This window comes from Diadema antillarum, unplaced genomic scaffold (genome assembly GCF_040938485.1).
Source record: "Diadema antillarum isolate AM-2024a unplaced genomic scaffold, OU_Dant_1.0 seq00002073_RagTag, whole genome shotgun sequence".
NCBI classification, from domain to species: domain Eukaryota; kingdom Metazoa; phylum Echinodermata; class Echinoidea; order Diadematoida; family Diadematidae; genus Diadema; species Diadema antillarum.
The window spans coordinates 99213-126695 of NW_027272720.1; the positions used below are offsets into that span (position 1 = coordinate 99213).

At 40.0% G+C, this 27483-nt stretch overlaps 1 protein-coding gene and 1 pseudogene across 1 annotated transcript; one reads left to right on the plus strand and one right to left on the minus strand.

Annotated features, from left to right (window-relative positions):
- Window positions 1-539: 539 nt before the first annotated feature.
- On the minus strand, window positions 540-2838 carry LOC139713834 (origin recognition complex subunit 6-like). The gene is made up of 4 exons (XM_071625541.1): window positions 2816-2838; window positions 1993-2105; window positions 1428-1496; window positions 540-658 (listed from the first exon to the last, which is right to left on the minus strand). The coding sequence occupies exons 1-4, from the start codon at window positions 2836-2838 to the stop codon at window positions 540-542; spliced, it is 324 nt and encodes a 107-aa protein (XP_071481642.1).
- LOC139713835 (vacuolar protein sorting-associated protein 35-like) lies at window positions 2838-27483 on the plus strand (annotated as a pseudogene).

Genomic DNA, 27483 nt, shown 5'->3' on the forward strand with positions numbered 1-27483 from the left:
CTGGTTTGTGTCCAACACAGTTGTCAGATTCCCACAGTAGTTGCGACACAACTGTCACCATGCCTGATCAACGGGAAACAGTGACCTTCTCTTTATGGGTGTTGATGAATCCCAATTTGCCCCAGCAACATCTAGACCCGAGCTTCTTAACCTTTTTAAACCCAAGGCCTACTGCGGCTCCTGCAAATAATTTCAAGACCCACAGTTAGATCAAATATGAATCTGTCTTATTTCTCTTTTGATCGCCATCGCTGCCCGCCTGAGAGAGTTTTGCGGCCAATCACCTGTGTCTGGTCTCTTGCCATTCCAGTCCCAACGGTTGTAGGTCACATGAGAAATCACATGTTTAATGCATGAAAACAGGCAGTGTAGCAAGAATGATGGCATTATCAAAACAAAATGACTCCATTTCTGTTGGTCATGTTCATATAGTTCACACATGTATTAACTTTCCATGCATCTGGCCAAATTTCTCCTTGTGTTGTCTCTTAGTCCCACATTATTGAATGTGGGTGAATCTCGTCTGTCTGACTCCGCCATCATTTGGCAGCATCATCGGTGTTTTCCAATATCTTCCGTCTCCATTCCTCGTAGTCGCTGAGCTGTGAGTCTCTAGCCTCTGCTGCTTTCCGCCCCTGCTTTGGTGGGGAAACCTCATCTGGAGAAAGTGAAGATCAGTGTGTATCAGCGTGTATAGCATTAGCAAAGAAACAAAATGGATGATAAAGAATAATTCTAACAGAATAAATTAGAATTAAAAATGATCACTCCATAAAAATGCATTTGAGTTAAAGATGAGAGAGAGAAAAGATTGCATAGATGATGGGAATTCTTTTCATGCAAGGGGAGGGAGAATTAAAGTTCTTCAAGTGGATCTTGAGTGGGCAGAAAACAAATAAACAGAAATATGAAATGTCTTGACAGAGGAGTACATTACATTACCAGTTGCAGCATTCATCTGATAGACTATGCTGGAACAATGAATCCTGCACTCATTACCTAAATAATAATAATAATAATAATAATAATAATAATAATAATAATAATAATAATAATAATAATAATAATAATAATAATAATAATAATAATAATAATAATAATAATAATAACAATAATAATAATAATAATAATAATAATAATAATAATAATATTAATAATAATAATAATAATAATAACAATAATAATAATAATAATAATAATAATAATAATAATAACAAATTTATAAAGCGCATTTTCCATAAACTGAAACAAACTTTTCACCGGACATATCTACATGTAAGCCCAACTGCATGACCAGCAACAATTTGAAATCAACAAACAATTGCCTTTGACCAATCAGAATCCAGCATCAATATATTGTGATAAATCTCATGTTTGATCACAATCATGACTTTTGATGCCACAAACTGATGCTGATCTAAACTGACCTTCAAAGGACTTTTCCAGGTCATCTAACCAGGAGTGATGTCTCTTTGATGATGTGGATTTCTGCTCACCTGCAATAAGAAGGAACAAAAAGATAGTCATCTTGAAGAAGCATTCATTCACAACAAAAATAATGACAAAGCTAACCTCATCGACAAAATTTGATATGAAAAAGTAGCAGTTGGTATGTGATCAGGGTCACAAATCAAGAACAATATCTTAATTCAGGCAGAGAATACTAATTATGTAAATGACTCCAAATTACGTATAATTTCTATCCTTCCAATTCACACTCCATTATAATGATACTGGATCATCACATAAAAGAAAATGATAAACAAATAATTACATATATATGTACTACAACTGCAGCATAGTCTAAAGCCCATATGTTGACAGATTTCACTGGCTGTTTCAGGTGCTGCAAATATTCAATTTACAAAAGTTATAAGAAAGCTGCTTTAGACAAACAACCATGCATACCCAGATGTGTTCAATCAAACAACATTCGTCAATGTCATCAATAACAGTTGGAAGTATTCTTTATGGAAATTGGCGTAAACTCACCGAGAATCCGTGTGGCGTGTTTCTCCATCTCCGCACACAGCTTGTCAAAGGTGCTCCTTTTCACACCAACGATGTCTAGCAGCTTGGTCTTGTCTATACGGATCTTTTGCCGCCTGTATTCAATGAGGGGACACATTGGTGCAATTATGGAACAGTTGTGAAAAATATACTGGCCCTTAGATGTTTAATACTACTACTGTACATGTCATGTATTTAGCCAGTCTAATATTTCATGAATCAGGACTTCCTGACAATTTCTGGAGCGATTAAATTTGAGATTGTAGAGTACAGTAATGAGCAGAGGAATGCCCGCAAGCATGTCACATTATCTTGGGATCAGAGTTGACATTTTCACGTGTTATGAAATTCGTGAATGGCACCCGACTCACAAAATTTGTGAAAATAAAAAAACCCAAGAAATAATTGGTGTATACAATAATCAGTTTCTTAAACGGAACTTGATTTGCAAAATAATCCTAAGAGCAAGCAATAATGATGAATGAGTTGTAAAAATGATATCGTACATGTAACCTATACTGCATTTGATCTGATAAGTATAACCAGGGCATATGAGCCCATGCTGCGTGTTCACACATTTTCTGACACTTGCTGTGGTCTGACCTCTTTCATCTGCTCTCACACGACTGACAGCATATCACTGCGGTACAAACACCCAGACATGTTGGTATTTGGACAAGAAATCAAACAAAGTCAAACTCCACTACAACCATGCCCTCACAGCAATTAGTAATGTTTACGTCCAAAGATTCATGCAGCATGGATCTTCTTATCTCTATCAAACATCCATGTCCATTGTGCTCACTGCTTCTTTGACACGACTGCCATGAAGAGTTTTGTGTTGCCAAGGCTGCATTTTTGGCCCTGAAAAGTCTGACCTCAAACAGAAAGAAGTGTGGACCCTACACCGGTATCAAGACCCCCTCAGATGCTATGGCAGCAACCACTCTGAGTGATCTAATGAATTCTTGGCCAGAATCACAGAGGAGAATGACACAGGTGAATTACATGTACACTACGATGTTTTCTCTCTCCCTCTATCTTTCTGTGACAATGTTCCATAATTTGATAGTGAATAGACTGTTGGAACACATACCCTCACAATTTTTCATGTATGTTATACAGTCAAACCTGCCTTATTGACCACCTGTCTCAGGCGGCCAGTAGCCACAAAGTTTGTTTCCCACAGTAGATTTTAACCTGCCGAAAGCCGCCACAGATTGGATGGAGCTGTATTCGAGCTGATAATTCAGCATGTTTTTCTGCTTTGTAGCTGGGCCAGTCATTCATGGGCAACGTTCAGTGATCACCACCACTGCATTCATCACTCATTCAGTCATAATAATACGCTAGTGTTAAGCTTTCTTCACAACTGTACACATGCTACAATTTGATTGACACAAACATTGTTCAATGCATGAAACACACGTGTGCACACATATAATATACATGTACATACATGCACATGTAAGTACTCATAGATGTATTGTATACAATGATGATACATGAACATGTAGGCAATGCACACAAAAGTTGGATAACCTGTCTATAGCAGCCACCTGTCTATAATCACCACTCTTTTCGTCTCCCTTGGGTGGCCGCTATAGACAGGTTTGACTGTATATGAAATTCAGAAAAAAATTTATTTTTAGCTAATGCCTAATACAAGTAAAAGCATGTTCCCATACCAAGATATATCAGTTAACATTTTTTTTTTTTTTTTTTTGGGGGGGGGGGGGTGTGATTTTAAGACAAGTTTTATATTCATGCAGCTAAAATACGAGATTTTTGTCATTGCTGTATACAAAATGAATAAGAAATTGTGAGAGCATGACATTGTCAACTTGCTGATTTGAATATTCATAAGGACCAGTCAAGAAATGTCTTCCAAAAAATTGTGAAATTTCAAAATGTCATATCTTCCTTATTTCTCACTGATGTTTTGTAGGGATATTTTTCTCTTTTTCTTTTGAAGTTTACTTATTTTTATGGTGGATTTCCTCTTTAATTTAATATTTCTTCCATATTAATGCACTTACAAATGTCAGTATTAAGTGCTGTATAAGCGTTATTCATTATCATTATTATTTCGCGCAACCAGAAGCTAGTGCGAAAATAAAAGCACACAAATATTTTTGCATGTCATACATGTACGTTCCAGTAATGTCCTAATTCTGTGGAATTAAAAACACTCGAAATTCATCTTACCCGGCCGAGCGCAAAAAAATTACTCACGCGAAAAACATCCATTTTTACAATACTGTATGTCCAAACAGATCACATTTTGTAGTGGTACCAAGTAATGCATTGTGAGTCTGAACATGTATTTGGCTAATTAGTAGAGGGCATGGTACATACATACATGTAGCGACAGCTGGCCAAGCCATTGCACACATACATATGCTACACTTGTATACTGTAAAAGTGGATATTTTCGCGCGACTAATTTTTCGCGCTTGGCGGGGTCAGAAGGGTTTTGCGTGTTTTTAATTCCGCAGAATCAAGACATCATGCACAGGAACATATGGCAAGCAAAAATATTCGCATGCTTTTATTTTCGCGCTAGTTTCTTGTTGCGCGAAATGTGCGAAAATTTCAACACCGCGAAAATTTCCACTTTTACAGTATGCACACAGTGGATTATGTAACTTCAGCAACCAGAGAAAGAATGTTCCACGCGAAAATGTCCAAATCTGTGCAGTCGATGCGCATCAATAGTGCCTGTCACCCATTCTAATATCACTATACATACACCTTTCAGTGCATTTGGAATAGTCTTAGCATTATTTCTGCTAGTAAAGAACTTCACACTCTCACATTTTTGGATATCATTCGAATTATGTACTCTTATTTGTTACACACTTAATTTTCAAGGTATTGACGCATTTTAAGCAGCAACTTCACACTGTATGGAAGCTTACTTAATCTGTCAGTTTGATTTCACTTCTCAATTATCACTGAAAACTTCAACATGTACAGTGGGATGTTGTAGTTTATACTGGGGTCAAATATACATGTATGTGATGCATTCATCTAAGATCTTTTCTTCACACAAGCATCCCTCACCTGGATTCTGTGTACATGGCAGCCCCTGTAAAGAGTGGTTTACTGAAGTCTACCTCATCCTTGGCTGCCTCAGTCACTCGCTTCTCAAAGCTCTGTCTGTAACTAGGAATTTATCAAACAACAACAAAGACATATTTTTCCTAAAATATACATAAACAGGTCTAAAAAATGAGATTGTTCAATGCCAGCAGTGTAGGATAATAACAGGTCTAGTATACTGGGATAACTTTTGTCTATATCCCCCCCCCCAAAAAAAAAAAAAAAAAAAATAGTGAATACCAGGTATGTGTCCAAAAATTAACTTCTAATGTAATCCTATCTTTAATTTGTGTTTATTAACCATGCAGATTTAACTGTGCCTTGATTATGAAATAGTGCAATGCAGCAGTGAAGGTCATGTTCAGCACATTTGGACAACTGCTGTCATGTAGTAGTGATTTACTGTACCTATTTGAACAACATGATATCATCTCCCATAAACTAGGACACTTAAAACCAAAAGCTAGATGGGGGTGGGGTAGGAGGATTTCTTACATCTGAACCAAGAAATGGAATCATTCTGACTTCACAGTCATTATATATGATCACTCTGGAGCACTTTGATAAAATACGCAAAACTGTGAACTCAAAATAGGAAATCCTGACCTGAAATCCTCACTGCTATAATATAGGATATGGACTTATGGTTTGCAGCAGTTTGTGATTTCTCTGAATGCTCATAAAATATCAAGCAAGAAAGTAAAATGCATGGGAGAGCCAAATTTTATCATTTTTATTCAAATTGGAACATGCTGATGCCTTTACAAGAAAACAAGGAAAATTGTTCCTTTTATCAGTCCTCAAATTCTCAGTGTTCTACAAATTATTTTAAGTGGGTAATGGTAACATCCATTCCCCCCCCCCCACACCTTAGATGGGAAGAATCATGGATGCAATATTCCAAAAAATATAGGTATTGTGATTTTCCAAAAGTAGGGGGGGGGGGGGGAGCTGCCCCTCCCCCTCCCCCAAAAAAAAAAAAAATAGAAGCAAGAAGAATTGAATGTAGCTACATCAAAAAGGTGCACAGACGAAATTCAAACATGCAAATTCATACTCACTATCAATATTTCATGGGCATATAAGTGCTTTTAAAGCAATCACAAATAAACAAAAAGTCTTCCATAGCCCAGTGGCCCCCTTTATCTCATAGGTTCAAAGCTATGTTCGAAGTAGTGGTACACACAGTACCTTCCCATGCAGGACTTACCTTTTGAGAATGACCTGTGCACTGTCCACCACTCCAATACAGCCAAACTGGACAGCCAGATCCCTGAGGGTCACTGTGGGCTGGAGGTCAAGCAGGGTCTGTAGGGTCTTGAATGAGTTGGTGTAGACTTTCTTATTGACCCCTGACAGCTGGACGGCACTGGCCTAATTGACAGAAATATTTCAGACAGCTCAATTTGAAGCTACACCATATACGAACCTGATTATAACACTGCCCATTATCTGTATCAATGTGTCTACTGATACAGTTACTCAGTAATACTGGGTAACTTTAAAACAATAATAATGATCATATGACTTGAGTCATGAAGTTGATTGGTAACTATTACTGCAAATGATTAAAATTGTTTCCAATAAACCAGGAGTTTGGGTATGTCTCTTCTTTATTTTGTCATGGATCTAACTATTAAAGGTTTTTATGTTGATAATTGGTTTATAAAGCTTTGAACAAGAGTGCTTGTGCCCATGAGAGTGCTGATCTATCTAAATGCCCATGACATATTACTGCAATATTCATTTTACAAAGCAATGAAACCTGACCTTTTACTAACAAGAACGTGATTATATACAGATGTACATCGACTTGAATGAACAAAAAACCCTACCCTACTAGTGGGGTGATCCATTTCAGTACTAGCTAATTCAAGGCACATCACAGCTTGGCATGTTCCATTCATTGCAAGGGAGGTACAGCGCAGTTGGCACAACCTAATCAACTCCTGAGCTCTTCTGCAAAAGAAAATTATAGATGCAAATATGCAATGTTTAATCACATTCTTTAATGCTAGAATCATTGCCCAACAGTGTGTTGGAAATGTCTTCATTCTGTAGGATGCTACAGACCACAACTGGGCAAGAATAAATATTTTGAGAACTTTTCAAGAAATGGTATACAATGTACACTGTACACTGTAAGGACCAACAATCCTGACAGCCACTGCCAAGTACGGGCAGATATCTCTACTTTATGCTCCCACCATAGTAAGCATACACAGGTCTAGGTGCACTGCCATAGACGAATATAAAACGTGGGGTACTACACAGTATATTTCAATAACTGATCCTATGCAGAGACTCCAACCCAAAGCACCTTCTGATCTGGCGATTTCTCCCGCCTGAAACCCCTTGCAAACGGGAGACTCCAAGTTGATGTGTGTGAAGCGCCAAGTTCCTAGGGTTCTAGATGCTCTCTGGTGCTATCTAAGGCTTATTTTTTCTAACATACAATAGCAATAAGTAAGAAATCCTTTCCAACGGGAGACACGGAGCCAGGGCGGGAGAAATTAAATCTCAAGCGGGAGAACGGGAGATTTTGCAAAATAGGGTTTTCGGCAGGAGATCTCCCGTCGAAAACGGGAGAGTTGGAGTCTCTGCTATGCTACCATTTGGTGTAGGAAGATAAAGACAAAACTGATCAAGACATAATCACGTCTGATACTCCTGCAGAGATAACGAATGAACTACTCAACTTGTTAGATAATTTTTCTCTTGTTCAGCTAGCACATGAACCGAATCACAATCTTTAAACGTAAGTCATTGCATGTTCAAAATATTTCAAACCTCTTGTGTGTTTCAAATCCGAGCTTCTTCCAGCCTTTGAAGACGGAGGCCTGGAATATCCGATCATTTCAAAATAATTGCGGATGCAAGTACAAGACCCTGCATACAGAGGTCTGAATGCAGAAGAATTTTTCACTGGCACAAAACAAATGTGAAAGGCCATATCAAAGACCCCGTTTACAGTGCGAGGCTCGGGCCGCAGCTCAGCCGCGGCCGTGCCCAGCCCCGCTTCAGTGTAAACGCGCAAAAGGCCAAATTTTGCCTCGCATTTGGCCTCGCTCTGGAGGTGGGTCTCGGCCCGAGCCCGGCCTTTTCTTGGTGTAAACGCAAACTGGGCCAAATGCGCAGCCAATTTTAGTCTTGCTTCCAAACCCTCTGCCTGTATCTTTCGCTATTCAGGATATTAACCCCCTCAACGTCGAAAAACTGGTATAGTTTAAGGTGGTTTTGTCCTGCAAAGGATTCTTTCCTTTGGCAAAGGCCTTTGCCCGAACGGCGACTTCGTCGCCACGGAATTCCGTTGGCAAAGGTCTGAAAACCAGGCAATACCAAATTGCATTTGTTTACAAGCAGAGCGCCACTACGACAAAATATTGAAAGGTTTGAATTAAAAGCACGGGCCGAGCCCAGCAGTGTAAACGGACAAAATTGCGAGGCTCGGTCCGCGCAATTGAGGCCGGCTTCGGCCGCGGGTGAGCCCGGCCCCGCACTGTAAACGGGGTCTATGAGGACCTTGCCCCAATTCAGAACCAAGTTTAAGGGAAGTTATGGCCAGTCATCCATAAATGAAATTTGGGAAGGATTTAAATCCCCACTTTTGGGTGCTGTACATAAAAAATGTACCTCATCAATTACCGAAAATCATCCAGATTTAATCCTCCATGGCTGTCAAAATCTCTCCAAAGACTGATTAGGAAAAAAGAATAGAGCCTTTTACACTGCTGAATCGACCAACTTGTGAACGGCAATAGAAGCAAATATAAGTCACTAAGGACGGAAGTTCAACGTAACCTAAGAAAAGCAGAGCAGGAATACCTCTCAATGACCATCTTTGAATCCCTATGGTACAGACGAACGTTAAGAAGTTTTGGTCCTTCATAAAATACTGTAGACGGGAAGCATGTGGCATCTCAGCCCTAGTAAGCAACGGGGTCCCTGGTTAGTAGTGCAGCTGATAAAAGCAGAGGTACAACACTGTACTTACAGTAGCAAGCAGTATCAGTCTGGTGTTTACCAAAGAAGACACATCCTCTATTCCTTCACTACGGCAGAGTCCTTATCCAGCCTTGTCAGATCTAGAAATCAGCACTAAAGGTATAACAAAACTCCTGAGGGACCTCAAGGTCAACAAAGCTCCTGGTCCAGCTGAAATCAGTCCTCATGTGCTGCAGATTTGCGCAGAGGAGACTTCTCCAATCCTCCAGATCATTTTCACACAGAGCATCAGAACTGGGGAAACTCTCTAAAGAATTGAAAAAAAAAAACACAACATTTCGGTGATAGTTAAAAAAGGCTGCAAGACAGATGCTTGCAAACTATAGACCAGTCTCCCTCACCTCAGCTATCTGCAAAGTACTTGAGCATACCATCTACTGGCATGTCATGAATCACCTTGAAGAGTTCAACATTCTGAGCAACAACCCAACATGGCTTCAGAGCACGAAGATCATGCAAACCCCAGCTATTGTCTACAATCCACCACATATTAGATAGAACCAAAAGCATAGAGGAAGCTGATGCAATAATATTAGATTTTCCTAAAGCTGTCGATAAGGTACCTCACCAGCGACTACTATTACTTCATAAACTTTACATGAAGTAAGAGGCCCGCCTCTCTCCTGGATATCAAATTGTTCTTACCAACAAGGGGCAATCCATTGTCAAGGCAAGTCCTCTAAACCTGTCCATGTAGATTCTGGAGTTCCCCAAGGGCATAGTGTTGGAACCTCTCTTGTTTTTTGTTTTGTTTTGGTTTTTTTGTTACATAAATGATCTATCAGACAGCTTAACATCCAGAGTTCGCCTTTTCACAGAGGACTGCCTCACAGACAGGAAGGACTGTAAGGATTGCTCTCCAAAATGACCTACACATACACTCCCTTACTAGCTGGGAAAGAAAATGAAAGATGAACTTTAAGCCAGAGAAGTGCAACGTCATACGGTTTTCAAGGAAACGATCACCCATCCTTCAACGCTATACACTCTCGGATCACACCAGCCTTAAAGAAACAAACCAGCATAAATACCTACAAAATTTGTAGGGGCTAGGAGTCACCCTCTTGTCAGATATGAAATGGAACAAGTTTTCAAAGAAATCTCAGCAATGCACCAACACCCCAATTCATGTAGAAACCCAAGCCTATTTAAGAGCTTGGTCCGACCACACATACAGGTAGAGTACTGCAGTTCTACAGTGTATATGCTGATGGTTCCCCGCTTCCCCCCCCCCCCCCCCCCCCCCACACACACACACACACTGCTAAGGAATCTCAAGTTACCCCTACTTCAGCACAGAAGATAACTCAATTATAGTCTGACCGTTCCACAAAATCAATCATGATCATCTCATCTGATCATGTCAACTTGGACATGTTTTTTTTTTTAGGTTTTTTTTTTTAGTTTTACATAAATTATAACTCCTTTGCAAATAAGTGGACAAAAACTCCTGCTGGGTTCCACATGCTGTAGAAAGGGACCAATGTTTTTACTTGCACAGACACTTTTGCTTTACAGTTTTAGTGTACATAAGAGAGACATGCACAACCTTGTCACTTTGGCACCTCCACTGGCACATGACACGATTTGCATCCCGGTGTAGCTTCCTTGGAGCTGCAAATGGGATTACTGCAACAAGTAACAAGTAACAAGTACGGTAGTCTTTGAGCTGTAAACCCAATTACCCCCAAACTGGTTATTCTACGATCAAACTCTCCATCTCATCTAACGTTAGAGTCCATTTCTATTCTCATATTTTCCCCACATGGCAAGAGAGTGGAATAAATTGCCCGAAGAGCTTACATCAATAATTAGCACAACTGCACAAACGCCTTCATTGGCTTCAAAACAGCTCTAATTTATACAGATGTCTACAACAAAAGCACAAAGTTTGCATTTGGACTTTCTAAGCGGCACTCCATCCATTCATCAGTCACGTTCGAGTGTAGACAGAAAGATCCGTCTGTCCGGAGGACTTTTTTTATATTTTGCCATTAACGCTGTCCTCCGTAGACAGACGGAAGGTTGCAGTACCCATTGCTGTGTGGATGTTCTTAACCACTGTCTCTATGGAAAATTGGGTGAGGTACCTCACCCTTCTCGATTGCGTCTAATTCATGGCCCTAGGTCGGCAAATTTAAGCTTGTATAGTGAAATTAGCTTTTTAAGAATACAATAAACTCACCAGATTAATGAATAATCCAAAATTTTAGTAGAATTTTCAACGTAAAACACAGCTGTCGCGTCGTCACGTTCAAACTGCAGAAACATACACTATGAATCTATTAGCCAATCACATGCGAGGTAGTTTCTACGTGTTTGTTTTACTAAAACAGGTACCTCACATGTGATTGGCTTACAGATTCAAAATGGCGACTTACAGCTTGCGAACGGCGATGTTGCGATATCGATAAAATGTCTGCGTTATAACCGAGTTTATGTGAGTATTTCGATTGCACAATTGAGAAATTTATCCCAAATATTGCTGCATAATGTGTCATGTCATGTCAAACTTGTTTGAATGTAAAAAAGCTGTCTGAAATTTGGTTTATCGTAACGTTTGATCTGTGCGCGACTGCTCCACACAGGAGCCGCAATCATTGACTTCGGTCTGTATACGGAGGGGATCCGTGAAGCCAGACGCAGTCTCCGCGGAACATTCCCCGACGGACAGATACAGACCGATCTTTCGGTCAAGTTCGAGTGATGCTCAACCTGAGCTTTTTTTAGAGTAACAGATCCAAAACTAAAAGGCAGCAATGCAATGAGAGAGAAGAAAAAATTATCACACGCTTTCATACCTGGCATTGTATAAACTACCTAAACTTTAATTATAATTTACTGCTGCAGTCGCTTAATCAATCGATATCGTGCTCTACCGCATAGACCCCCTAGTATGAATCCTGTCGTCATCAGTCATGGTCGCAGTCGGTCCTCATGGTTGTTGAATGTTGGTGCATGCAGCACAAGTGAACATGTAGTGTACAGTATATTATTGTCATCATATCAACAAGTAGCCCCGGGGGACCGCGCCGCAAGGCGCACTTCGTGCGGCGGATGTTGCAGTTAATCAACAAGCAGTTCATCGTCAGCAGACAGATATTTCGGTCTACCCTGGCCTTGCTTGGCTTGTCCGAACGATCAGGGGGGGTGTTTCATGAAACTTTTTGTCAGTGATTTACACCGACAACTGTTTAAAAGCTACTGAAATCCTTGCGTCTGATTGGCTGATAGCAAATTTGTCGGTGAAAACCTCCGACGAACTCGTTGATGAAACGCCCCACAAGTCTGTATCTGGTCGTCGGGGATATGTTCCGCAGGATTGTACCTGGCTTCATGGATCCCCTCCGGAGGAGAGCGATAATGTCAAAAAAAAAAAAAAAAAGAAGAAGACTCCTCCGACAGATGAATCTTTCTGTCTAGGTCTATCCTCGCGACCTTGACCGAAAGATCAGTCTTTAGACGTCTAACTGGGCCCTGTTTCATATTCATAAAAGATGTTAAAGAACTTAAACTTTTGTTAGGATGTCAACTCTTGCTGGAATAGCAACTTCCAGTACCAGTAGCAACAGCCAATCAGGAAGCGAAGCTGGATTCTTGTCGTTACCATACCATGACAACTTATTCCAACAAGAATGACTATCATAGCAACTTTTTAGGAAATGGGGCCCTTGGTCGTCAGGGATATGTTCCGTGGAGACTGCGTCTATCTGGCTTCAAAATATACGGAGGAGACCGATGTTATATTAAAAGACTCCTCGGATAGACGCCAGACGGATCTTTCTATTCTGATAATCTGACTTCTGTCTACCCTCGACCTTACCTCAAGATTTTAGAAGAGCAAATGCCCAACTTGGATCCCAGTTTCTTTACAGCATGGTCGTCCATAATCGCATGGAAAGACTTCACGACTGAGCCGAGAGATTCAGTCTTCCTGCAAATAACATCGGACGGGTATTATCGTGGACGTAGATGTAGAAATCTACATTCACTTCAGTCCTACACGTATACACATGTCATTTACGATACGATTATCAAAACCCGCGCGCACTGTTCCAGCGCTTTAACTCTTTTAACCAATCCAGCAAGCTCTAAAATAAGTCCGTTCGTATGTACACCAATCATCTTGCCCCTTCGAAACGTGACTTCGACGGACGCGGGTAATCTTCTTCCTCCTTTTTTTCTCTCTCTCTTCCTCTCCGATCCCTCTCTGCATGCTCGGAGCACAAGCACAGGCACCAGAGTGTATTGTACGCGCGCACGCAGATCACAGGTCAAAGGTTGTACATCCCCAGTCGTGTCGACCCCACAGAACTCTACACACAACTCTGTGTGTATTTGTACATGATTACCGAGTTCTGTGGTCGGCCCCACTGATCCATTTCGGCGTGTGTGCATTGGCGTTCCGATCCTTTGATAAGGATCGCAATCTTACCCACGACCAAATATACGTTTACACACACGTTCCGTAGAGAAACGTTAACCTCCGTTGACGCCTACGTTGAAGAGCGGACTCGTGATTTTCCTTACGGTTGTTAGAGCAGGAGATTATCAGATATGGTAAGAATCAGTTGAATGAACAAACCCCTCTAACGTTAGTTTTGATGTTATTGTTGTTTCCGTTCAAGTCACAAGTAAATTTAAAACCCGTATCGTAATCGTATACCTCTACTCACGATTATCGACATCACACACCCACCCGACACGGTCATGGAGCGGCGGTCGCGATGAAGGGGGTGTAACAACGCACCCATTCGACTCGCACTGCACTGGGTCGCAGGGCGTAAGGGGCCGGAGTTTAGGCCAATTTTACCTCTTCCAAGAACGGAGGAGGTTAAAGGAATGGTATGGTATATAGTAAATTTATACAAATAATGAATGTTAGTGCATTGGACAGAATATTTCATGAGGTGAAAGGTGAAATGATCCATTCAACTCGGCTGCGCCTCATTGTAAATTTAATTGAATGGATCAATACAAATTTCATCTTTCACTGAAAGAAATAATGTTAGACTCTACTGTAAATTTACATGCCATCCGCATATAGATTCTAGACCCTACTTATTTCCAAATCTAAATTTTCGCATATGCAAATTTCCAACAATATCGCGAGTGGTTAATTGCGATTGGGGCTAGTCCTGGGGCACTGGGCTGTACTGAAGGAGAAGTAGATCTATATTTTACTTGTACACGCATGTATACGTCACATTCGCATCAGGATCAGAGTCAATATTTTCGCGTGTCTTTAATTTCGTGAATAGCACCTGACTCGTGAAATTCGCGAAACATGAAAACCTCACAGAATATTGGGCGTATACAATACTCTGCCCATTTCACAAATGGAAAACATTTAGGCCCTAGATCTATTATTTGTTTTATATATCACCTAAAATAGATCCTTATCATTTGATGTTGTATAAATTTATTTAAAATTTACTATAAATTTAGAATAGAAACGAGAGAATGTGTGGGATCCAGAATCGAGAGAGTGCTCATTGCACGCTTTACGCTAGCGTGCTGTTTCATACACACTGGAAACGCAAGCATTTTCCATGCGTAAATGCGTAGTGTCCTGTGCTGGGCTTTCAGCGTGAGTGCAGTGGAGCAAATTGTATAGACCTACTTGTACTATTGTAGATCTATATTTTATTAATCCAAGATTGCCCGGTAAATGGAGCCACAATTTCACGGATTATGATGTCAGCTCAGGACTCATAGTAAAATGGGACGAATGATCAATGTCGTACAACTAATCAAATGACAAGGATCTCAATAGTCTATTAGGTGTTATATAGATCTAATTATGGTTGAGGTGAGGATTCAGCTTTTAACTTTGTGTGAGATACATGTACTTTGAAACCACTCCATGAAATGTTAAAGAGCATGCAATTCTAAGAGGAATTAAAAGTTTTAGGCCTATTTGATAAAAATCGGTTTTGAAATGGCTGAGATTTCTAAAAAAAGGTAAAACAATTTGTTTTGGATATCTCAGCCATCTCAACAAATTTTCATCAAGAAAACTTTGAATTCCTCTTAGAATTATATGCTCTTTCATATTTCATGGGACTTATGCGAGGTTCTTAATTACCTCAAAAAATTAACATTGATAAACCTTGGAAACATGAAGCCCCACCTCAACAGAAACTGTACCATCCCATTACATTTAAGTGATCATCGTCGTTGGTTTGTCGGGGTTGTTTGCAAAATACCTCCAAAAGTTTGGGAATGGCTTGGAATGAACCTTGTCCAGGCAGGAAAAGTTGATAATTAAATGACACAACATGGAATAAATTATTAAATTTTGGTAGCAATCCGGGAATTTTTATGGATTTTAAATTTAATAAGGATTTTTTTATTTTTTTGCAGATCAGGTCAATGAACTTGAAATGTCAAGCTGCGCGTATTTGAGGTGATATGCACTCTAAACACGTGCTCTAGACATCTGCTGTATAGTTTCTATGCCGAATATTTTGCAAGGTTTTCATTTTTGTGAATTTCTTGAGTCAGGTCCTATTCGCGAAAATAATGACTCAGATCCCGATATGAATGTGATGCACACATACATTTCTCCGTTCCACGATCGCCAATTTAACCACTCACGAAATCGTCCTGAAGTCCTGATTCACGAAAATTTAAGACTCGCTAAATATATGGCATATACACGGGCGTCACCAGCTTTTTTCAAGGGGGTGGGTTTATATTTTTGGTTCCACTTCCGCGTTTTATCAGCTAACAAGCCCCCCCCCCAAAAAAAAACAAAACAAAACAAAACAAAACAAAACAAAAACAAAACAAAAACAAAACAAAAAAAAAGGAAAAAAATTCTGATTCCACTTCTGGATTTCTTCAGCTGACGAGCGAGAAAAAAAATGCAGGCCTCTTTACCTACGTGCATGTGAGGGAGCAAAGTGACTGAGCCCATATGAGCAAGAGGGGGGAGGGGGAGAGACCATGGAGATTTAAATTGTCCTTGCATACATGATAAGCAAAACTTTTCTGAAGGGAGTGTGTGTTTGCACCCCCCCACCCCCATGATGCCCATGATACAGTACTTGTGGGAGACACCATGCTGCAGCTGCAAGGTGATGAAACAAAGGGCCGAATGCATAAAACAAGCAATTGCTTGTAAGCAATTGCTTCAAGCAAAAGCACAAGCTCTTCTAGCAAAAGGTCTAGCTCAAGCAATTGCTTAAATCCATATGCATAACCTTTTGCTTATGCTAACACCTTTTGCTTGTCCCACACAAGCAATTGCTTGCGTTTTCAACAAAAGGGACTTCACGCCTGTGCGAACACAAGAACAAAGGCGAGTGTGACAGCATGTATTTGAAAGGGCATGTGTGTGTGGAAACATTTCCTGACATAGCAGAAGAGACAAGCAGACACATACACACACATCTACACACACATACGTATTACTGGCTGATTCTCATCACTGCAGCTTATAGTAGCCTGGATCTGCCAGATCGCACGCGGAGAGAGGTCTCCTTGCTCTCTACCGAAGTCAGACATCCTACCTGATTTTCATCACATTTTGCGTGCTAACCACTGGACATTCCCGTTGTTGAAATGAAAAAGTGTCTTACACTACTCAGGAGTAATTTCTTGTAGATTTATACCACTCCTGCACAAGTGTGGTCTTTCTTTCATGAATATGAAAATGATTAAAAAAAGGGAACGTTCCGGTTAAGCAAAAGCTCGAGCTCATTTTACAGAGCTTGGAAAATCGTAAGCAATTGCTAGCAAGAACTAGCAAAAGGTATGTTTTATGCATACGTTTTTAAGCAAATGCTTGGTCTCTAAGCAATTGCTTGAGGGCAGCAAGCAATTGCTTGTGCTTGGTAGCAAAAGCTTCTGCTCGCAAGCAATTGCTTGTTTTTATGCATACGGATTTGAGTAAAAGGCTAGCACAAGCAATTGCTAGCGTTTATGCATTCGGCCCATCGAGAAAGGGTTCTATAAATGGGAAATGGACAATTTTCAGCATGTGTACATGATGGATTGGAATTAGCTGCTTGGCAGAGGTCTGCACTTTTCTAGTTTATTTACTTCTATTCAGACAGCAAATGTCACAAGACTCTGTCATGTGGGGAAGAATATACATTGTAGTTCTGTAAAGGTCTAACACCCAACATAAAATTGGCTGTTTAGTGTCGGTGTCAATCTTGCTCATCAAATCATGGTTTATCGTTTATGAAATGATTTTCCAGGGCCAGGGATGATTGATAGACCAGTCTAGATTTTATCTATTATCGCTCAGATCCATCATTGTTTATACTATTTCTATAGTGGAGGTCTGTGGTGAACAAACTTACAATGTATGTTGCAGTGATCCAGCAGCCTGTGTACCAGTTTGCATCTGTGCATAAGTTAACAAGGGTAGGGTAGTGTAGAGTGATATCAAGGGGGGGGGGGGGGGGGGGGAGGGGGGGACATAAAGTCTTTCTAATGATCACTGTACAAAGCTGTATGTTTTGAAAACACACACACACGCACACACACACAAACACAATTCGTATGTGACCCGGTTTACCATACTCAGATTTCCCCATGTGGTTACCAGAGTCAAAGTAAATCGCTTAACAATTAGTATACCGTCTTTGTGGGTAAACTCGGCCCCTGTAATGGGGTCATGAGGGGCTGAGTTTACCCGATAGGCTGAGTTTACCCATTAGGCTGAGTTTATCCACTAATACTCGAGTACTGCACTAGAGTTGAAATCATTCATAGCTATTTTGGTAGTGGCAGGTGTATATATGCAAAAGTTATGCATGCTTGGGTCGGTTCTTTTGCTCCAATTGGCTTTTTGTGTGTGTGTGTGTGGTGAATTTGTTAATAATTTTGTGTAAATTTAATCAACTTAATCAATTCCATCTATAATCCTTTTATGTAACTGTATGCAATGGAATTAGGAAGTGCCATTTTAGCACACTACAAATTTTGTAGCTCACCAAAGTTGCAATTGTTTTGCACCATAATTATGATACACATCTAGACCCCATAGAGCAACAATACATGTACACTGTATGTATGGCATGTAAATAGTTAATGGTGAAAAGGTGATAATATCTTCAGCCAAAGTCCCTCAGGATTGCATTCGTCAAACCTAATGGCTTCTTGTGCGTTTGTTCTTGCAGCCGCCCACACAAGCGGTCGGGAACGAGGAGCAGGAGAAGCTGCTGGAGGAGGCTCAGCAAGTGGTCAAGGTCCAGGCCTTCCAGATGAAGAGGTCCTTGGTGAGTTCATGCCAGAGTTCCATAACCGCTTAGAGGGGAAATCCAGTATATGTTAGTCTGATAAAAAGAAAGAGTAAAATCTTATGAGTTCAACAGTAAAAATTTGGCTGAAATCAGATGAAAATAAAGGACGTAATGGCATTTTTAAAGTTTGCTAATTTCTGCAAAAGAGTTCTTACACAGTGGATAGGAATGCAAATGAGTGAGCTAACCATGTCTTAACCTCACAATTTTCCATTGATCATGTCAAAAAAACATGACAAAATTCAATGTTTCTGTCATTGAAGTCTGAAACATGATGTTACACTGTTTTGTATTCCTGGTTGAATCACTTCATAATAGTGATCAATTAGATATATCAGGATTTAAGCCTTGGACTTAATTGCGTTTAAATAAAAAAATGGAAATTTCAAAATTTTATATACAATCTATGTGGCAAGTTGCTAGGGGATGACATGCTCACTTTTCCATTTGCATAAATTGACTGTTAAAGAACTATTTCCTGAAAAATTAGCGAAACTTCAAAATGTCTTAACTTCCTTATTTTTACCTGATTTTGATCAAAATTTTACCATTTAACTCATACTATTTTACTCTTTCTAACTTATATTAGACTGGATTTCCCCTTTTAAGTCCCCCAGTAGCATGGGGAAATATGGTGAGTCCGATTAAATCGATCTTCATTAGCTGCCCACAAAGGTACATTAAAAAACCACAAAGAGCACTCATCAGTGAATATGTGCATTGAAGGGTACGCTTATCAGTAACTGTCGACTCCAGCCAATATTATTCTGCTGTGTTTGTACTTGTGTTAGAGATCAATGATAAAGCTGTCCACATTTCATTGCGGCAATTCTTGCCTTACAAATATGTATTTCGGCAGGTGTATGTTGCAAAAGTGCTTTTTCTGTTCAATGAAGAAGCTGTATCTGACATTAACAGTATAAATTGTAGTTTCATTGCAATGTGGTGACATCGTTACATGCCTTACTCTCAGTAGGATGGAGAAATGACATCCGAGTAGAACAAGACCAGTTTAGGACATTAATGGATCAGATTTCGATAATTCTCACTTCCTTCCTGCATGCCAAAGTAGAGCAATGTGGTTTTGCCCAAAAAAGTGTTGCCAGACCTTACAAGTAGCATGGAGAAATCACAGTTTGCAACAGTTATGAAAAGTGTCTTTTAAGATGCAACTTGAACTTACTGAATATATCTTGTGCTAAACATGGTAACAGATACTAAATATTGAATTGTGAATGTGGCATGAAGAAGAAATTTAAGATGATAACATACCAGTAGTGCTGCTCCTTGATATTCTTCGAGATACACTTAGTACTTTAATAGATCTTCATCACACACTATACATTACCTTTCTTATTGTCACATTTTGTTGTTCCTCCAGGATAAAGGAAAACTGATGGATGGTCTTAAAAATGCATCCAACATGCTGGGTGAACTGCGCACATCTCTCCTATCTCCGAAAGGCTACTATGAACTCTGTATCCTTTTGTTCTGAATTAATTGACCTGGGCCCTGTCAGTGTGGCATGCTGTGATGCAATCAAATATAATTCAGGTATCAACCAATCAGAATTGATTATTATTTTCTATTATTAAGGAAGATGTCTTCAGCAAACCGTTCAACCGAACTCAACTGCATTTCTACGTTCTTATTCAGTTTCACCATTCTGGCAAAACATTTGTGACTCATAAACACTTGTGTATGTCAATGAATAATTATTGTAGATTATTTAGACTATCAGAAGATATTTAAATAAATGTTACAGAACCTTTTACTTCTCTCCTGACGGTGTGTTGGTGTGAAATTTGGTATGAAAACCTGCTCTTTACTAGTGGACAATCATCTTGCTATGGCAGATTTTTTAGTCTAAATTCTCCTTGACATTACTTGTGTGAAGATATGAGTGTATGCGATGAACTCCGTTACCTGGAGCAGTACCTCCTGGATGAGTACCAGAAGGGTCACAAGATAGCTGACCTTTATGAGCTCGTTCAGTATGCAGGAAACATCGTGCCCTCGCCTGTAAGTTTTTCTTTTTACACATTCACATGATATAGCTATGTTGTGTTGTGTTGTGTTGTTTTGTTTTGGGTTTTTTTTTTTTTTTTTGGGGGGGGGGGGGGGGAGTGGGGGTTTACAGGTGTGTACTCATTATGTGAGCGTGTGTTGGACACATGAATCTTGAGAAGTAAGGTCATAATCACCTTTCAGCAAATGGGAAAATGTGTTTGTAGTGATGGCAATAGGAGATGCCTCGTCAGTGATTTAAAACATTCTACCGTCGTGGAGATAAGTTAGAAAGTAATGGCCAGGCCAGTTAAGTTAAAAAAATATTAAAAAAACAAAGCAAAAGACTGACATTGACAAACTGTACAAGGCATGCTGAGGCAGAATGAAAGTGCACATGGTCATTCATAAAGGGAAGTGGTTATGGCATGATGTAATAGTTGAGCTCGTTCAATGAATGGAAGATAAAGAGATAAAGAGATGGATAGGAAGTTTTGCACAGGAAGGCGTAAGGCAAAATGGGTCCAAGGTATAGACACAGAAATGGCGGGGGGGGGGGGGGGGGGAGAGATTACTTACTTATTAACATGTGGGTACATGACTGTCTGGAAGAAGATACAAATTCCCAAAGTGGTGTAAGCATTCTGTTGAGCCTTCTTGGCTGATCTTGCCTTATGTGGAATGTGGTTGGTCTGTCCTTTCAGCCCCTACAAGTGGTTTTCAGTGCTTTTCAAACTCCATTGCCCTCATACTTGTGTTCATATAAATGAGACTAGATGTTGACAGTGAAGCTGTGGTTGATCCTTTTAGGTACCTTCTGATTACCGTCGGCATCGTGTACATCAAGTCACAGCAGAGCTCTCGCAAGGACATCATGAAGGACCTGGTGGAGATGTGCAGGGGTGTCCAGCATCCCCTGAGGGGCCTGTTCCTGAGGAACTACCTCCTGCAGTGCACCAGGAACATTCTGCCAGACTGTGAGGTCGATGAGAGGTGAGCAGGTCCTCCAAGGGATGGAGAAGGGGGGGGGGGGGGACAGCTGTAGGGGGTAGCTATTTCTGTCCTCATATTTTTGAATTAACTATGATGGAGCTCAACAGTTGGGAATGAATACCTTCCTCCATAGACCTACCATGTGTTGTTTGATACCTGGGCTATTTAATGAAACAAAATCTATGTTATCCCATTATCCTGAGTGCAGAAGTGACATCGCCATAATCTTTTGATCATGCAAATTGTTAGTAGAATTGATGCTTCCAAAAAATTACATTTCTCTCCTGTCTCTCTCTTCCAAGATGTGTTGATATCATAATGAAATGTCCACAATTCAACTGCAGAATTATCCTGCAAGAAACATAAACTAAATATCACACTAAGTTACTAAGGTTAATAGTTATGCTCTATCGACAAGAAGCGATACTGATATGTTTCTTTACTATATGTCACATGTAAGATATAATGATAATTAATGTGTTACTTCATCAAGTAGGAAGAGAATATGAACTGCCTACTGCTCTTTGTTCCTCTTCTTCCTCATGTCCCTGCAATCTCTCTCTGTAGAAGTTTCATTCTCTGAAGAACTGAAAAAAAAGGTAGAAATTTTTTCTTGTACAACACTGAATGTTTTCTCTCTGCCCCACTTCCAACCCCAGCGACAACCCCGAGACAGCTGGAGGAAGGTGGAGGACTCCATCGACTTCATTCTGCTCAACTTTGCCGAGATGAACAAGCTGTGGGTGCGGATGCAGCACCAGGGCCACTCCCGGGACTGGGAGAAGCGGGAGAAGGAGCGCAACGAGCTGCGCATCCTGGTGGGCACCAATCTGGTTCGGCTCAGCCAACTGGAGACGGTGGACGTGGAGCGCTACAAGAAGGTGGGTTGTTGGGAGGGGGTGGAGGGATGGGGTATTGGAGGGAGGGAGGTAGACAGTAAACTGAGTCCCAGAAACAACGTTTCTATGGTTTGATTATTACTCTTATTATTATTGATTTCAATATTCATTATTGTATTTTATGAGAAACAGGTCAAGAAAAAATAATTATAATCTTTCCTTGGATCCCTTTGGTGTTCACAGATTATGGTGTGCTTTGGTTACAAAATTTTCCAAATCCTTCAGAAAGCCAAATTTAAATGAGCAACAAGATTTAATTAAATCCTTGTTTTTCTCTCAAATTGGCAAAATTTTGTAGGTGTCTTTCTGATTTTTTTTTTTTTTTTTGCGGCAAATTTATTGAATTTAGCGGTCTAATCTTCCTCCAATGTGTAAGATATGCATTAATATTCAAAGGTGCCAATTTAGTGATGACAAAGTAGTAATTTCTGCTGCAGAATCCCCTTGGACATTACCCTCTAAAGACCACCCTTTTATGGATTTGACAGTTCGTGTTGCTGCCACGGAGATTGTTGCTATACTCATTTATGTATATATATTAACATTTATGACAGCGTATGAGAGAGTGTGAAAAAGAATTATATGAATAAAGATTGTTAATCAAAGGTAATTATGAACTTTTTATTCATGGTCCGACTTCAAGTACATTGTAGTAGCAATTTACACATACTTTGCTCTCATTTCATGCTTACATCTAATACTAGCTTATTACACCTCTACTTATCCTGCTTTTCTTGTTTATGTGTGTGTTTTCTACCTAGTTCCCAGAAAAACACCACAGAATTATTGTTGATGTGTGACTTCTAAGATTATTTCTTAGCTGTGCATGCCATACATGTTAGAAGTCACGTCTTGACTCTTAACAGGAGTAAACTCTGTCATCTGCTTGATAAAGATAAACAATTTAAAGTTGATTGCTTGTATACAGTTCATTCCCTACGTTTCCTTTGTAAGTGGTTTGTGGTTTTATGTGTACAAGAGGAGATGATTGTGTGTCACAGATTCTCTGATTGAGTCTTGGTAATTTTAAGTTTTATCTTCTGGTCTGTAAAATTCAGGACATCTTGCCAGAGGTGATTGAGCAGGTTGTGAGCTGTCGAGATCAGATTGCTCAGGAGTACCTCATGGAGTGTATCATCCAGGTGAGAGGAAAATATTGCTTTACATTTGATGGATAAGAATAAATTGTGTCCACTAACATTGGGATGTCTGTCGAAATTGTATTTTGATGATAAAGACTAAAAGCTATGATCTGTCACCAAATGAAACAGGCAAAAATGCCCCTAAAGACAACATAACTTACTGGAGGATAGAATCAGGACTTTCCAACGATTTTGCGAGAGGTTAAATTCGCGATTGTGGAGTAAAGTACTCAATGGAGAAATTTATGTGTACACATCGCATTCATGTTGGGATCAGAGTTCATACGTTCATGTGTTTTTGAATTCGTGAATAGCACTTGAATCGCAAAATTAGTGAAAATAGAAATCTGGCAAAATATTAAGCGTATACAGTACTGTATTCCATAATTTATATGCATGTCTTTGCCACAAATTATTGACCTGATAAGCATTTTTTTTTTTTTTGTGGCTGTGGTTGTTGCTTCTATTGCTTCTTACAATCCCAGACTCACCTTGATGACATAAATCTGACATAAAATTTCTTAACATGTTTTGATGTGTCTTCTTCCAGGAAAAGAAATTTGTCCTGGGCTTAAAATCTAAGCCCTGAGTATGTTTTGTATCATTGCTGCCACGACTGTAGTGTTCTATATGTTACAATTTTCTTGTTTTGTAGGTGTTCCCAGACGAATTCCACCTTCAGACTCTGAGTATGTTCCTGAAGGCTTGTGCTGATCTCAACTCTCAGGTCAACGTCAAGAATATCATCATCGCCATGATTGACAGGTAGGACATTCTCTATTCCTATACCACTGAGTGAAGTTTAGTTTCAACCACTGACAATGTTTAATGTCCAAATCAAGACTAGCAGCTGACATGAACTAATTTTTTAGCTTCAGAAGTGTGGGGATCTCTTTTGTTAAGTTGTCAGACTACTGATCATGGGGTTTACCAACCTTTGAATCCAGCACTGAGACCACCCCTTTGAAATAATCAACAACAGATGAAATGCATAAGGAGAAGAAAAATCGTATACTATATGATGAAATAACTGTATACTTGAAATGTTTTGCAATCTGGAAATGTTTTGTGAACTTTGCCCTCTGTTGAAGCATCATAGAAGTGATAATGCAAAAAAGAAAACAAACTTTTAAATCCAGTGAAAAGAAAATGCTCTAACCTGCAAAAGATTTATGAATGAATAGAATAAACAAGCAAAGTTCATTGAATTGAAGTGAATTGATCCTTTGCAAAGAATTGATTGTTCAGAAGGTTCCACCCTTGCAGTTTGTCTTCATGTAGAATTATCTTTTTTGCATCTTCCCAAATTTCCTCAACCCCCAACCCCTCAACAGACTAGCCCTGTTTGCCTGCCGAGACGACACACCGGGGATTCCATCAGACCTCAAACTCTTTGACATCTTTTCACATCAGATTGCAGGAATCATAGAGGTGAGCACCATATCAGGGCAATTACCCCCGAGGACAATTACCCCCCCCCCCCCCCCCCCCCCGATAAATCGTTACAAAGGTTAGAGTAAAGATTAGGGTTGGGGTTAGGTGTAAGGTTAGAGTTTGGGTTAGGGTCACAATTATGTTTAGGATTGGGGTTAGGGTCAGGGGAAGGGTCTGGGGTAACTGTCCAGGGGGTAATTACCCAGACCAGGTGAAAACAGGTCTATCAAAGATGTTATAAGTGAATATCTATGCTTTTAATGTGTGGATGTGTGGATGTGTGGAAGTACCAGAGAGACAAAAAGTTCATTCACTACATTCGATTGAATTCATTTGGTCCCACTTGTTTGATACACACATTCAGAATATGAGCTCAGGATCTGTAAAGGCACAATGCATGGTGCCATGTAGACACAATGACATACGCTGAAATATAAATGCAGTAGATAAAATGATGTGAATTTCAGTGTGTGTGTATGATTTCATATTGCATTTGCCATGTTCCTTAACTTTCTACTGTATATAATATTCAAAAAGTAACACATCGATACATGAGTTTTTGCACTGTGCCACATAGGGTGCCCCAAGATAGCCAATAAAGTTCTCAGTGATTCTCAGTTGTGGAATATCAGTATATTTCTTAGAAATCTTTTCAGAAATATATTGCATATTCCAGAGACAGGCAATAAGCATAATCAATTGATGATGAAATATTGATTATCACACCGCAACATTTCTCAGTCAATTAAATGTTTGAGTTCTCTGTCTTGTCTTTCATTGTCTGTGTGGACAGGCTCGGTCTGACATGCCAACGGAGGATATCGTTGCTCTCCAAGTCTCCCTCATCAACCTTGCCCTCAAGTGCTACCCAGACAGGGTGGACTACATCGACAAGGTGTTGGAGACGACTGCCTCCATCTTTGAAAAGCTCAAGCTGGAACAGTGAGTTTCAGATGCAGCATTTGTTGTTGATGCAGTGTGTGTGGGGTCTGAAAACCTCTGAAATTAGCCTCTGGGAAGCCCAGGTCCACATGTTTCGTTCATTTTACATCTTCTCACATCTTACATTATTTCTCAAGTCTTTATACGGTTCAAATAGCCAAAATGGTACTTTATGTAATGATGAAATGATATAACAATGATAATGATAACAATAATGCGGATAAAAACATTTAAAAACCATGGGAGTTTATTGTTTTCAAGAAAAAAGTGGAGATTTCATTACAAAAATATGGGCAGCAAATTTTATATCACTCTGCAATTATCTCCGCCCAATGCTTATTTCCATCTCAGCAATGCCTAGTTAATTTTGAACAGCATAGTGCGAGTACCCATCTGTGCCATTAATAGCTAAAATCATCAATATTGAAAGGCATTGCATGTGTTGATCTCTGCAAGACACAATCTTGTAAGTAGGATCAAGAGATTAGCATTGGCGTAAAGGAGTGAACATGGGCCAAGTGGTATTGCTATCATTGCATCTGTTTTGTATGTCACTGTAACATTCCTTTGTGGCAGCATCAAACATTCAAGTTCAATGTACAGTCAAACCTCTCCTCAAAGACCACTCAAATGAAACACGAAATATGGTCATTGAAGACAGGTGGCTATTACAAATATGTTCAGTGTAGTAGCCGTGTGTGATGGATAGTTTCAATATCCTATATGATTACATACGCTAGTACACCATGGTATATTATGTACACCTAGATAAGTCATTTCTGTTGACTCCTTGCCTTGCCCTTCCAAGCAGTCATATGTTACTTTAGCTGTAGACACATTTCAGTGGCATTTGTTTGATGCAAAGCAAGCAAAGCTTGTAGTGAGCTGGTCACTCTCCCACTGCTTGCCACTAGGCAGTTGTTGTACACACATTTTGGTTGTACAACAAGAAACCAAATCTTTGGTTACTGCTTGCATCAGGCAGGTGGTTGCCATGTACAGGTTCTTATCCACTCATTTTCCCAGCCGGGTGTTTTTTGCATGTGGTTAAGATAGGTTGGTAGTCAGTATAGACAGGTCAGGCTATAGCATGTTTGACTGTACTTGTGTAGAGTCCTGGGGCCTGTATCATAAAGAGTTGCAATTGATCTTATGCTTGATTTATTGACCATGACTCGTTGAATCGAGCGTAAGTTCAATATTGACCATAAGTCCTGTTTCATGAAGACGCTTTTGCTTGATTTCAAGAAAAATCAAGCCTAACTTTCAGTAGATTGAGCCTTACTCGCGATCAATTGCAAAATTGTTTATAAAATGCAATTTGCGATTGATTGCAGCTTATGCTCAATCTTCATGAAACAGGTATGACCTTAATCCTACTATTACAACATTGCAATTTGCTTGATACCTTCCAGTCTGCAATACAACACTGCTGTGGCCAAGGAGCTACAGAGACTGCTGAAGATCCCTGTCGAGTCTTACAACAACATCCTCACCCTGCTCCGCCTCGAGCACTACGGCCGCGTCGTCGAATACCTGGACTACGAGGGCCGGAAGACGATCAGCGCCTTCATCATCAACAACGCCATCGACAGCAACCTGGCGGTGCCCAGCCAGGAGCAGGTTGACCAGACGCTGACACTGGTGGCGCCCCTCGTGCAGGACCAGCCTGATCAACCAGAAGAG

What these genes read in the sequence shown, in the direction of transcription:
- LOC139713834 (XM_071625541.1), bottom strand. Translation starts at nt 2,838, where the DNA reads ATGGCAGTCGTGTCAAAGAAGCA. An exon ending in ACACGCCACACGGATTCTCG is followed by an intron (nt 1,497 to 1,992) that starts GTGAGTTTACGC and finishes TTCTTATTGCAG; the next exon opens with GTGAGCAGAAATCCACATCA. An exon ending in CCTGGAAAAGTCCTTTGAAG is followed by an intron (nt 659 to 1,427) that starts GTCAGTTTAGAT and finishes CACTTTCTCCAG; the next exon opens with ATGAGGTTTCCCCACCAAAG.